The sequence below is a fragment of the Pinus tabuliformis genome, chromosome 1_2 (assembly GCF_031772625.1).
Source record: "Pinus tabuliformis cultivar Carrire ecotype Pingquan chromosome 1_2, CPIR1, whole genome shotgun sequence".
NCBI lineage: Eukaryota > Viridiplantae > Streptophyta > Pinopsida > Pinales > Pinaceae > Pinus > Pinus tabuliformis.
In genome coordinates, this window is record NC_142298.1 from 439679110 (window position 1) to 439694053 (window position 14944).

Consider the following 14944-nt stretch of genomic DNA (forward strand, 5'->3'; position numbering starts at 1 on the left):
AGCAAGTCAAATTCGAAGTGGCTGAATTACTTGATGAAAACTGATGTCAAGTGCTGAAGGTGGGACTGAGTTACACCTTGATTGTTCCTCATATATCCTCAAATCTCTTGTACGTATGCTCTTGAGAAACATGTGTGAGAAGAGTGGAAGTAAGTGGGAGCAATATCCCATGAAATGTGCAGCCCCAAATTACCATGTCATAGTCCCAAAACACTGTCTCTTCATTACTTGCGTTGAACTCAGAAATCAGGCCTGCGTATAATTGAGTGAGAGGAGCAACGTACAAATCTTGTTTTTGTTGAGTGTGACATGTGTGAAGATAAGGGGGACAAGTCTCCTTTATAACTCCTGTACATTCCCTGTCAAACTGCCAGCGAACTATCCTCTGTGTATCCTCCAAATCAGGCCTGCGTATACACTGAAAAATCTGCCAGCGTTGATGCTTGAGGACTGATGTGTAACTGTTGTGAACTGTGTGTATGGGCTGCCAGACATGCTATGTATATCTTCTTAGTGGAGTTAACTGCAAGTTTTTCCAATGAATAGGGGACAAGCTTCTGTCCCATGTGTCAGAGCTGTCCCAACTAAATTTGATATCAAAATGATCTGCCTACCTTTTCAATGGACTACCAATTGAGTGGAGTTTAGTGGGGAACAAGTGGGAGACAAGGTCTGTCCCATGTGGCAGTCTTGTCCCCACTTTTCTTTTACAAATCCATTAACTGATTCTAAGTGCATTTTTTGATGATTTGTGGGCCTCCTTGACTGATTTGTTGACTTGAGCTCCAATGTGGCTGCCATGTCACACCTTTTGTCCCCCACTAACTTTGTTAAAGTTTCAACTTTATAATATGCCTTGCACTTTAATTCCACCATGTTTAAATTAAATCCAAAGTAAATTTGTAGCCATACTTAGCATTTCATGCAACCAACGTGATATTTTCGATTTGCTTTTGACTTGGCATATTGACTTTGACTTGTACCTTATGTGGTGGGCCCCACATGCTTGCCACATTATCCTTGACTCTCCACATAATTCCCATGTCAAAATTTACTTATTTTGACTTTGGAAAAATTTATAAATATTTCTAGTTATTCATTTTTTCGATTTTTTTCCTCATTTTTGCTATTGTCATTTGAAAAATCGGCTTTTGAGGGACAATAAGTCATTTTTCGATAGTCAAAGTGGGTCCTAGGATAATGTTGGGTCTCTGAGGATGAATTTCGAGTAGTCACATGCCCCAGACATTTCCTAAGGCCACTTATTTACACCATTACAAGGAAAATAATTATAAAATCCCGTTTTGCGGGAAATTTTTAATTATTAAAAAATCCTACTTAGACCTAGCCAAATTCCACGAATTTTTTTGTGTGATCTAGTATAGTAATATACACCGACTCTAGACATTAAGATGTATTAGGGGCTCAACCTTTAAACCGTCACCCCGACTTTGGGGTAAAAATTGAGTGAACAAACCAGGAAAATTATCCGCCTCTGAAAGAGAAGGGATAATTAACTGGATAAAAAAACACTCCAAGGTGTACTCGTTTGCTGATCGAGTCCCAACATTCTAGGTCTCTTACAAACTCAAAAACTCATCATTACTAGTATCACTTATTACAATTCCCCGCAAGGTGTGGAATCTGGGTACAAGAAAGATGATGAGAAGATAAAAGATAGAAGTAGGTGTGATATCTGATGGTACAAGTCTCCTTTGGATCATCCTTGGGCATGGAGTCTTCATATAATCATCAGGTGCCACTCCAGTGGTCAACAGGTAGCTTCTATGTTTGTTCGATTCTTCCTCTTGACAACTTCATGTTGCTCAGGAGTATATGCAGTAGTGGTCTCTCTCTTAATGTCAGCTTCTCTACAATAGTCATGACTCATATTCAGTTCCATTATTGGTCGTCAATATTTTGATCTTCTTCCTTGTTTGATTTTCAACCAAGGCTTTGAAAGAGCGGAACCATTTGAACACTTCGTCCTTTTAGTTCAAGAAATAGATCCATGTTTTGCGAAAGAAGTCATCCATAAAAATTGCATAGTACAAGTATCCTCCCAAAGATGTTACGGGCAAACATACTTGATAGATCATAATGAACCAATTGAAGAATGTCGGTAGTTTGACTTTCGCTTGAAGGGAATGTTACCCTTATATGTTTTCCAGTTGCACAACCCTGAAAAACCCCTTATGATCTACGTTGAATTCAGGCATACTTGTGACCATCTTCCTTATTCAGGTAAGGTTTTGTAATGAAGGTGAGCAAATCTTTGGTGCCATAATTCGGATTGAAGAGAAGTATCGCAAGTCGTAGCTCCCAAAGGACTTCCTCCACCCTGATAGGGACCTTCAACCCTAAATCCAAGTGTAAATGCATCTTTCGGGTTCCTTTAACAAACATGTACCTTTCCATCAACGAATGTTACCTTGAGGCCTTTATCTTCCATCGCAAAAATATATACCACGTTCTTTTTCAAATAAGGAACATACAATACTTCTTGTAGATGAAGGATTTGACCTTGATTCATGTGAAGAGTAACAGTCTCAATCCCTTTCACGGGGTAGGTGGCATTGCCCCCAAGTATGATCTCCAAATTTGATAGGGTCTCCTTGTACCTAGTGAAGTGACTTGAGGCACCACTATCAATCAACCAATGATCCAATGTGTTCGGAGGAGAGGCAGTGGTGAGGGCAGAAATAAGATAAAATTCTTTTTGCTTATCTACAACATTAGTTTCCTCATACTTGGAGTTTCTCGACCTTTTGGGAGGACGACCATTTCCATATCGAGCAACGAGAGCATTCCTCTTTCCTTTGTTGTTGAACTTGTTGTTCCTTTGATTGCCATTGCCTTTGTAGTTGTTGTGGTTGTTGTTGTCATCATCCCTTGGAGTATCCTTTTTGTGAGGACACTCTCTAGTGTAGTGGCCAAACCTGTTGCAATTGTAACATCTTCCTTTTCTTCCTTCTTTGAATCCCGACTTAAATCCTTGACCTTGTCTTCTTGGACCAACATTGTTCTTCCTTTTAGCATGAGCAGAGAAAGCGGTAGGATTATTTCCATTTGAGGGCTTATCTCTTTCCATCATCCTTATTTCTTCTTGAGTGCATCTAGCCAATAATTCATCAAAACCCGGAATCTTGTCATTGTCGAGGATGGTGGTGTTAAACACATCCCATTCTCTTGTAAGATCTCCAAGTGCAAAAAGAGTGAGCTCCCTGTCACCAACAACTTCTCCAATAGATAGGAAATCATTCTTGGTTTCGGTATTCCTCATGAAGTAGGATTGAATGGACTTTCCTCTATCCATCTTGATGTCTTTCAACTTGCTCTTGAGAAAGAGGACTTGATTTGCATTGTTTACTTTGAACATCCCAACCAGCTTGTCATACATCTTCTTAGATGTTTCCAAATCAAAATTATAGGCAACCAAAGGCTTGTGAATGGAATCTACAATAATTTTCTTCGCTTTGACCTCACCTTTTTTGTACTTTGTTTTTGCAGCAGCGGGTGCATTTGAAGGAGGCTCCACCACTTTTCTTTTGACATAGTCCATAGCATCATTATCTTCCAAAGTCAAATCCAAAGACATCTTCCATGCATGATAGTCAGATTTGTCCTTGAGCTTGTCCTCGGATTTGAAGTATGATGTAGTCGTCATTGAAGCTAGTTCAAAATTCTTGTCTAACAACTTTTTTTAGTGATTGCTTTTCTCACTCTTGCTTGGGCTTTGTCTTCACCTGGGCTCCGATACCATGTTAATTTTAGATAACAATGGTATGTTCTATGCTTAGCACAATTTACTTCAATGTTCCTTTAGCAGCCCAATAACAATTTCCAATTATTTTCAGTAGCAATCACATTAACCATTAATCGCATTGATAGTAAATGCAGATAGAACATAAAAATTTGCAGAGGGCAAGCCAAGACGAGAGCACCGGATTTGGCGGATGCCAGGGAAAAACCCCAATGTGGGGAAAACCCTTTGATCAAATTTTCTTATTACTATTCAATAGTTCAGCAGAGAGAGAGAGAGAGAGTACAAAAGTCAAATTGTTTAGCCCAATCCAAAGTCAAATCAACCTTGTCAAATTCTGCAGTCAAACTTCAGGCCTAACCAGAAAGTCAACGCTGGTCAAAACAGCAGCAATTCTTCCTTGAAGCAGCCTGGTCTTCCTTGGTCAGGAGAGAGAAGACTGCTGTAATTTTCTGCGGTCAAACAGCAGTCAAACCTGAAGTCAATGCAGGCCAACCAGCCCAGAATTCGTTGATTTTTGTGCCTAGCAATGCGGCCTGAGAAAATCGAATCTTTGACCCAAAAACCAAAGTCAAACTCAGTGAAAATGCACCGTGGTCAACGCTGGTCAAACTTGTTCCTGAAGTTTGAAATTCAACCTGTAATTCCCCCAGAAAATCTGTCCTCCTAGCCACATGTGTGGGAGAAAGAGGCTTCCGAAGAGCTGTATGAACCAATCTGATGAAGAGAGGGGAAAATGTGTGAGTGATGGATGTCCAAACGAGGTGAGAGGTCTCTTCTACTTATACACTGTTGTGGGTGAAGAGACACATCCATTGGGTTTCTTGAGCCTACATTTAGCTGAGGCTGACCTGAACAATTTGCATGTGTGGTCATAAATTCAAAATCACACTTCTGCTTTTCCGAATGAGATGATCTTTATATCAATCTTGGACCTCTCGAAAAGATGAATCCAATGCAATCATCATTTCCATCAAATGAGCTGTCCCAAGGTGGAATTTGGCCCTAGTTTCCAATTTTAACAGCCCTACTCGGCCTAGCTCCACATGACGTTCTCTTGCCACCAAAACAATAATGAAACTCTCAAATTTTTTTTTTAAACCTCTCACATTGCTCATGTACTTATACAACTTCAAAGGGTGCCTTAGAAGCCCCCTAACTTCTCATAGGAAGCCCCTAAGCAATCTCAGCATTAAATTAGAATACTTTGTGGGTGCAAAGCCCCATCACTCAGCCCACTTTCCCCACACATCATCCACATTGGATTTGCAAGGCAAAGTCACAATGTGAGTGTCTCAAGTTTATTCTCACATGCCCGACACCAATGGCATGTGCAAGAATACCTTCCGATGCTACAAAACGTCAACATGAGCTTGATTTCAACTTTATCTGTCAATGCTGCTTAGGGAGGCTGTAGTTTGTACAACTATTCATTTATAATCAATTGCGAGAATGCAAGAACTCTGTTTTCTATGATTTGGTGATCCTGTTAGAGTGAGTATGCAATTTGGCAGTTTTGTTTGAGAGTGCTTAGTTTAAATTAAACTCAACAGTAGCACTACAACTGGCCCAAAGAAGTCAGGCAGCAAAGGAAGGCCTTCTTGTGCAGGTGAAACCACCCTCGTGGGGTGAACCATAGATCACAAGCATGTTTGTTTGGTTAAGCTGTCATTGCATGGGTGTACTAGCTGTCAAACTCATCCAGTACTTGGACGGTGCACCTGGCCCAATTGCTTATTCATATGCAGGAATTGGACCTTGTTGGATGGCTTGACATGCTGCTGCCATCTTGACTATCTTCACCACTGAACCACAATACCATTGACCAATTTGACAGTTTATTTATACACATTGGATATCCGTTGGATATGTATTTTGGTTGGGATGTGTGTGAAAATAAAATTGCTATTTAAAACTCAATTGAATAGTTGTCATTCTTCAACACTTTGACACAACGGACAATTTTTCTATAATAAACAATTTATATGACATTTTACAAGCTTAAGCACTATCTTCCTATTTTCAATTTCTGAGAGTTTGTGATTATCATCTTGTGAATTTTGGACACTGTAGGCAGTTATTTCTAATGCAAAGAAGTTTTTTTAGAAAAGCATCTTCAGTAATACTTTATAGTACTTACCTGTTCTTATTGGTCTGTTTATACTTGTTACAGTGCGATCCTTTGGGACAGAAGGACGAAAGAAAGATGGTCCACAAATTCCTCCTAGTGACAAAGTTTATGATTATATCATTTTTCGTGGAAGTGATATAAAGGTAACCAGAATGCATCTCATCATCGTTCATTCTTTCTTTTGTTCTCACATAGAAAGCATATAGATATTAGAGACAGCCCAAGCAGTGTTATCATTTTTGTTGTTGCTTTTTTCTAATTCAATAAATGCCAGTGAAATTAATTCCAATATTATGGGTAAAAGTTGAAATGCAAATAAAATCTTGAATTATAATGAAATATATCTGATGGTCAGCTTTGGCCAGTGTTCTAGCTTGATGGGTTTTAATCTATGTGGCAATCTGTCCAAACTTCAATCATCCTCCCTTCATTTTCCTTCTTTTATGCATGTTACATACAAGGAGGTAATATATCTTTGTAAAGTTTACCTCTTTGTAACATTTGAGTATATTCATGTAAGGTTCTTTTGTTAATAAAATTGTTTCTCATAAAGACATTGTATGTGTTTTCATTTGCATGATGTTTAATTTGGGTATGCTATTCAATAAACTATGTCCAGCTCCAGTTCTTTCCCAACATCTTTTCAACTGCTCTGTGGCTTTTGCCCAAAATTTGCACAGCTACATTTTACTGTTTTTCAGAGGATTTGTGATGAGGAGTCTCTATTGTTGCACCTGTTTATCACAAAATTTCTTTGTAAAATTGTATCCGTGCAGCAGGGTTGGAGGTTCTCGTGCATCTATCCTTTTCATGTGAAGCAGGATATCTGTCATTGTGTACCGCAAAGACTCAATTTTGTGTTTTTGTAATAGTTAAAGAGGGCAAGACTCTTTTAAAACTGGCAGTGCCTTCTTTTGGATTTTGTGTAAATTCTGCAAAGGAATACCTGTCTACCCTTATTCATAGTTATGTGTTTTGTCTGATTGAAGCATTCTTTTGTTATGTAAGAGTGCAATTTGCAAGTTGTACAACATGGATGTTTTATAATTTGTGCTGCTTTTGTTCATTTTGAGTTTTAAAACTGGAAATGACCAGACCTCAATATGGACTTTAGAACTTTGTTGCACATTATGCGTTAGAATCTGGTCATTTGGCTTAAGAATCTACAAGCGAGGAATATTTAATAATTTATCCATCAAAGTCACTTAGGGTCACTTTGGCTTTTGACAATAAAGCACCTAATGGCGATGTTAACTAAAATGAGAAATGTGTAACTATTTCAGAAATGCCATTGTGGACGGGAGGGACTATACTAAGAAGGTTTGGAGTCGGGACTACTCGTCCTTGAGGTTCTCTTGGCCGTGTCTTCTAAGTTATGCATGGCCCTCTTGTAGTGCCGTCTCCCAATTGCTGTCCACCTCTTGTGATATTCCCACTTAGCATTATTGCTAAGTGAAATATCAATTTTGGCCAATTTTGTCTTAATTCATGTTTGCACTTAGGAAATGTGGGTTTAGAGGCCCCACATTGATTTTTGATTAAAGCAAGTCCCCAGACATTAGAGATGGAAGGGAAATATCGAGCCTCTAGTGGAGCGTGGGGGTCACCCATGGAGAATTGCAGCCCACATGGGAAGTATGCATGCATTGGAGGAAATTCGGTGGGAGGAAATCGAGCTGGGCCCACATGAGCATGTTGGAGGCATTTTGACAAAAGGAAGGAATGACACTCATTTTGTCATTCATTCATCTTTGACATAGCACGCTTGCGCTGAAGCCAAGTCTGCAAGCGCTGTTTAGCACACGAGTGTTTCCGAGTGGAAATCTCAACCCTTGCTTCGGTGGACTTCGAGTGCCAGCCCAAGGAGGGAGTTCCATCCATTTCAGTTTGTTCCAGCAGTGGGAGTGCGAGTTTGTGGGGAGGATTCACTAGCAGCAGCGTAGGGACTGTGCAGTGCTTGGAGGAGGCGCACTTCGGGGTTGAGGAGTGAAGGGAATTTGGGCTTGAGGTTCGAGGAGGAGCCCGAGAGAGTGTTTGCTTGGAGATTGCAGCTATTTGGAGGACTTTTTGCAGCAGAATTGACAGGTGGGTCGAATTACCCAGCAGCAGAGCCCTAGAGGGAAAAGAGGGTTGAAATTCCAAGGTCTACCATAGGCCAAATCTTTCGTGGGTTATTATGGGTATTTGGTGGAGAGCTTGGGGTTAATTTCTTTGAATTTTCTGACTACTGGAGGAGGCCTTAGCAGCAGTTCCTCACAGCGAACAGCGTATTTTCTGGGTAGTTCATCGCAGAGCCAGGAGAGAGCAGCAGCAGATGTGAGAGGGACTTCTTATTATTCACTTGGGCTTATTCCAGCACCATATTGTACTCTCTTAATTTTATAATAAAATGGCTCAACAACACTGTTTTTGGTGCAAATTCATGGACTGATTTATGTGTTTGATACCTTAATCTTTGTGAGTTTGTTCTTATTTGTACCAAAACCTGTTTTCCTAGTCCTGTTGACCTATTTGGTTTTTTGTGGACATTAATATAAATTTCATTTGCTTTGGTGTACATGTGCATGCCTTTTTTTCAGCCAATTCCAAGGTGTTCTCTTCAGCTTTGGGTGGAAGCTTATCACCAAATTTCATGAGTAGGTAGGGCTTGTTGACTCTGCCATCTACAAGAGATTGATATAGAGGAGCATTTCATTTTCTGACGCCTCAACTATTACGAGATCCAATGTAGATGGCATTGCCTTTTCATGGAGTTCCATAACTCTCTCTTCATCTTCTTCTGATATCTAGACCAGCTGTGTAAATTTATGCACAAGGGTGGCTTTTGGGTTATCATCTTCTTCTTACCGATGCTCACAAATAGAGGCATCAAGAGGCAACAAACAGAATTTCCACCACCTTAGTTTCTAGATCCATGAGACCTTGGGGATACTCTCGACTTCCAGAGTCCACCCATGAGACTTTTGTGACAGTCAGTCTGAGTTTGAGATAGTTCTTCCATTCACAGCAGACAACCTTCTTCCCACTCATCTAGATCTCAGCAGAGAGTAGCCTCTTCCAGGCAGCATGTTGTATCCAGATCTTCTAGCACTTCTAGCTCTCCAGTTCATTAGGTTAGTCCTCCTTTAAGTGTTTCTTTACTTTGGCCTTGAATGGTAGGAGAGATCTACCTAATTAATATAGGTTCGGAGGTTAGCAGCTTTTCCCCCTCCTCATTATCAGATGATGGCTTCTCTAGGGCTTTAGCACATTCTCCAAGTGCCCCCAGTCAATACATTTTTCTCTGCTTCTTGAGAGCGATCTTCTCTTCTCTGGGATCCCCAGCTTTGTATCATTTTGTTTCTTTGACAATAACTTTTAAACTCTAGGTCTTTGACCTTAGGGGATATATGTGCTTTTGTAGGAGCAGCATTTGCACTCCCTTACCAATGTATGTAGCAGTTTCTTTGTTTATGGCCACTTATTGGATGTTAATGAAATTATCTTATCTCATCTCCTTCGCCAAGTATGCTAAAAGGATGATGCCATACTTTGGTGTAGCTAAACATTAAAGGATGACTACAAATATTGTGTTCTTTCCTGAGGACCGGAATTATTTTTCTTCTTATGTGATTTTCATTACAAAATATAATAACGGTTTTTAAAAAGTGAAACTTCCAGCTTGGGGTTCATTTAAGATTTGGAAGTTTGAATGTCTACGGCCATATTGAAAATTTTTCCCTGAACCCATGATTGTAGAGAAGAATGCAGAAGGGAAAAAATGTGCACTGTAAAAAATGAGTATAATTTCAAATGCCAAGCAAATATTTAGAAGAACCTGGCTTTCGATGCTTTTCAACAATCAGAGACAGGTCAGTTAGTATCTGGAGTGAAATGAAAACGAGAAATTTATTATGGAAAGAAAATATTGAAGTATTCCTTTTTGAAGGCTTCACTTGTAAAATAATGGCAAGAAGTTTTTAGTCAACAGTGGAATTCAACAACACGTGGGTATGCAAATTAAGCTTCATATTATGGGTTGATATGAGACATTATCAGGGGAGATGGTATCAAGTTATTTGAGGCTTGGAAAGAACTGAAGGGTTGAGGCTGATTCTGGACCATGGTTTATTGTGAAAGTATCATGGAATCACAGAGGCTTGGAAAGCTGTGAAGGAAATTGAGTAGAGCATGATGTGGATCCAATCAATAGCTTCCTTTGCTTAAATGAAAATAGTACCAGACAATTTTAAAAGGATTAGGTGTCGTAAAATTGAGTGATAGCATGTTTGCAAAGCAGTCTAAAAGTTGCATTTCCAAATATAAATGTCATGAATTATGATAAAATATTATATTGTTTGCTCTGTTAGTGATATGAGACTACATTATCAATGAAAAGGCTAGTTGAGTAGGCTGTAAGAAATGAAATTTCTGAGCTGGATAAATTTATGTAAATTTTATATGTTTACTGCTGTTAATTTAAATAGGTGGATGTGCCTGCAATGAAAAGATTGGTTGGGTAGGATCTCACAACTAATAATTTGTGAGGTGAATAAATATCTGTAACTTTTATTTGTTTACTGCTGTTTGTTTAGCTGTTTGATATGCCTCCAATGTATCTTAACTTATGCACCATCATTTCAACAGCAGAAAAAAAACAGATCTATATGGTTTTGTTGTTGCAAATCTTTTTTTGTGATGTACTAGATGTGTTAATGTGCGTGTCTTGCATCTGTGTGTGTGTGAGAGAGAGAGAGAGAGAGAGCACAAATTGACATGACTGTCTTTTTTGCTTTTAGGACTTGCAAGTGAAATCCTCTCCACCAGCTCAAACAACTTCTCAGATACACAGTGACCCAGCAATAATCTCCCTTCAGGTATGCTTTTTATATCCTTTGGATAGGAGGATGCTGTTTCTGGCTTTATAGTAAAGAAGTGATTGATGCTTTGTTTAACTTCTGCTGGGTTTTAAATTGATTATAAATTTAAGTTGGTTTTTGGATTTTTTTTTTTCTGAACAGTCACAGTACTCCCAGCCATCTCAAGCATCTAATGCATTTGGTGCTGCAAGTGGGTCCTTACCAGATCTTGGTTCTCATGGTGCACATTCTGGTGTACCCTCATCACCATTTCGAGGTGGCGCTCCATTGTTCCAAGCTACAAGGAACTTAGGATCATGGGGTTCCTCACCTGTTCCCCCAGGTGCAAATGGAACAGGTCTTGCAATGCCAATGTACTGGCAGGGATATTATGGGCCTGCAACTGGGCTTCCTCATGTGCAGCAGCAACCTTTGCATTTTCAGCCACCCCCTGGAATGCCAATTCCACCTACTGTACAGCAACATTTGCAGCAATCCGCAGTTCTTTCATCATTGCCTACAGGGCTGTCAACTACTTCAGAGTTCATCAATTCTTTGCAACAGACGCCTGCTTCGGCACTGCATTTTAGTGAATTGTCTACTGCGGCAGCTCCAATTCCCGTGGTTTCAATTTCATCAACAATTGCAGCTGGAACTCTGTCCAATGCTATGCCTATGTCTTTACCACTTAGCGAAACGTTGGCACCAATTGTTTCCTCAGATCATGATGTTAGTGCTATTGTAACAGCAGCAACCAGTAAACCTCGATCTGTGACAGGATCAACTTCTTCCCTCCAGTCTATATCTCAAACTGTTTCAGTGTCTACTCCATTAAGTCTGTCAACTTCAGCACCACCTACTCTAGTGACTCCAGGACAACTACTGCAACCTGGAGGGTCTGTGTCTTCATTGAAAAGCCAATCGTCAACGCAGGAACCTAAAGTCACAGAAAATTCAAATTTGCTATCTCAACCTGTGATTCCAGCAGCACCCGATTCACAGCCTCAGAGAGTGTCAACTCAGCCATTGTTGCCACTTCCAACAACGTCGAGTCAACTAAGAACATCTCAACAGGTTTGAAGTTTTATAGTTTGTAGTTTTGTATGACAGTTACAATTTGTAGCACTTGCATCACTTAATTCTCAGTACCACATACTTTATCCTTCTGTTCGTATGATCTCATACCGTGTTAATTCAAAGGCAAATGCCAAATACTAGTGCATTGATGGTCATTTCACTCTGTTCTTCTCATTCCTAAGCAACAAAAAGTTCTATTTTTGGCTTTGAAAATTATTATTGTGTTGAGTAAAATTTCAACTGAAAATTTGAGATGTCTTTTTGACAAGCTTGAAGGTGTACATGAAAACCTATATTTCACATGGTTTATAGGATTGGGCGATGGGATGAATTTCGGGGATGACTGGAGAGGCACCCCAAAATTTTACGGGATAAAAAATATACAACATCTCTAGAAATAAGTAATGTTGGTGATCAAAAAGTAAAAATGGCAGCAAAAACATGGAAAAATAGAAGGGAGAGGGTTCAAATAGCTGACAGTCACTCTTTAAAAGACATCCTTGTTTTCATGGGTTTTCCTTCAGCACTTAAAAGTGACATGCCTTACTTATTAATTTATGCACATATAAGGTATAAAGTTGCAGAGAGAACCCATGAGGTGTAGACCAGTTGGTTTGAGTGGGGTTTAATTCCCACCAGGTCTCAGGTTCAAACCTCATGGGCGGGGGTTGAGGATGGAAGCCACTTTGGGAGAATTAAACTATCCCAGGGGCTGTCCAAGCTTGACCGAGCTTCGCACAATCCTACTGATAGCATCCAACTGTGAGGGGTTGAGGATGGAAGCCATGTTGGGGGAATTAAACTATCCCATGGGGTGTCCAAGATTGACCGAGCTTCACACAATTGTGGAGTTGGTTTGAGTGGGGTTTAGTCCCCTCCAGGTCTCAGGGTTAAATGGCATGGGAGGGGTTGAGGTTGGAAGCCACTTTGGGGGAATTAAACTATCTCAAGGGGCGTACAAGCTTGACCGAGCTTCACACAATTCTAGTGATAGTATCCCACTGTGAGGGTTTGAGGATGGAAGCTACTGTGGGGGAATTAAACTATCCCAAGGGGCGTCCAAGATTTGACCGAGCTTCACACTATCCTGGTGATAGCATCCCACTGTGGGTATATCTTTCTTTCGTCCATTAGATGGGCTGGCCCTGATCTAGGCTCAGCCTAGTTACAAAAAATAAAAAAAATTGCAGAGGGGGAGAGAGAGTTAATTTTTATTCGGTTTCAATGGGACCAATAAATTTATGAGACAAGGTTTTTAAGAGAATGAACTATTTTGAAATCTAGATCAATGTGTGCAACAAAAGAAAGTGATAACAATAATATATTTAATCAAATTAAGTTGAAGACCAAAGCATCAATAGTGGTATACAACCAAACTATGTGTGACCTCTAACATCCAAACTATTGTTGGAGCCTATAGAATTGGTTCTTAGTTGTTTGTATCTAAGTTGTATCATCTTCATGTCTTTCTCTCACCCCCTCTTTCTCTCTCTCTCTCTCTTGAGATTTAGTCAATGTGATACGTAAACAATGATGTCTCATGAGAGACGCAACCACTTGGACAAACATCATCATGTTAGGATGTAAGTTAAAAGCTAAATAATGTCTACAGGTCTCAATCTTGTTTATGACATGTTTTAATTAGATTATGCCTAGGGTTCCTTTGTTATCTAATCAACCAATAACCATAATGATATGATTATTAAACTACGCTAACTCTATTGTTAGTCTTGATTGGAAGGGCCTAAGATTGGTCCATCAAACTTTGTGATGTTTAAAGTTTGGGTGAAGAACTAGTATTGTATACATAACATTTGTTGCCAACGTCGGTGATACCTTGGAAGAAGCCACTTACCTAAGAGGCTCATCTTAATCAAGCATTCTTTTATCCCACTGAAAATTTCTTTGCACTAAAGTCAGAAAGGATGAGGGTCGTGGAAATTGTTTGCATGCATTTGATTAAGTATCAAAGGAGAAGGGTTTACACCCTCTCGGTCATGGCCTAGTAAGATTCTTACAAATGAGATGCCTAAACCTCTGAATTATAATAATTTATGGGCTAGATAATGGAATCCATGATAGACACCTTGGGTGAGATGGTCGCGGAGATTGTTTGCACGCATTTGATTAAGTATCAAAGGAGAAGGGTTTACACCCTCTCAGTCGCGGCCTAGTGGTTAAGAGCATGTGTTTCCTCCTAAGAGGTCACAGGTTCAAAACCAGAGGGGGGTAGAGTATGTATGTCTTCGTAGACTTAGCAGTCAAATCGCTGCGCGGAGGTGGGTCCCTTGTCCCACAAACAAGGGGGTCTCATACACCAATTTGGTGTCTGGCTTGGCTGCGACCTTAAAAATAGATATTATTATTATTATTAGTAAGATTCTTACAAATGAGATGCCTAAACATATGAATTATAATAATTTATGGGCTAGTTAATGGAATCCATGATAGGCATCTTGGGCGAGATGTCTTGGAAATGATGTTGGAAGCACTATATCTTGTGTAGGACTAAGGGTTTGTAGCCCTTGTTGACATAGGGTTGAAGGGTATGACTTAATTGAAATGAGACCTTGAGCATTGAACCCTCAAATATCTATACAAGTTGGCGATCTGGATCTCCCCCCCTTTGAAGATGCAATGATAATTTGAGTGTTCAAAAAGTTTTGGTTAAGTTTTAAACACAAGCACAATCATATCCATCTAAGAATTTATGGAAGTGTAGGAATGTTGGTTTAAGGATTGAATGTGGTCCATCGTTTACATGTTCATTTGACCAAGTCAAAAGTGGAAGAATGTTGCATTTCCCCTCCTCTACTACCATTGCAACAACTTGGAAGTAATTAAAGACATGTAGAAAATGTTTAAGTTGTCATTGATTATGCACATAATTGCAATGAAGGAAGAAAATATCCCGTCCCCCCTATGGATGCATCATGTAGATGTTTCAAGTCAATTATTAACATAGGTTCAACAAAATCAATAGTATTATTACTCGATAGACTAGACAACCCTATTATCTTGTTTGTTATGGTTAGAGTTCCTTGCCCTTTCCTTGAGCACATTTTTGTACTTAGGAGTGGATTTATTTGCCATGACCCCTTGCTACATTCTAGGAGGTGGTCTCATAGTCATCTT

At 39.6% G+C, this 14944-nt stretch overlaps 1 protein-coding gene across 2 annotated transcripts in view; it reads left to right on the forward strand.

Moving 5' to 3' along the window:
- The window catches only part of LOC149206240 (protein decapping 5-like), a 78366-nt gene that overhangs the window by 17978 nt on the left and 45444 nt on the right, over positions 1 to 14944 (forward strand). For both annotated transcript variants that reach the window (XM_089395361.1, XM_089395360.1), the window contains exons 2-4: positions 5937 to 6037; positions 10673 to 10750; positions 10895 to 11806. In XM_089395361.1, the coding sequence (XP_089251487.1) occupies positions 5937 to 6037; positions 10673 to 10750; positions 10895 to 11806 (1091 nt within the window). The remainder of the gene's footprint in view (positions 1 to 5936; positions 6038 to 10672; positions 10751 to 10894; positions 11807 to 14944) is intronic.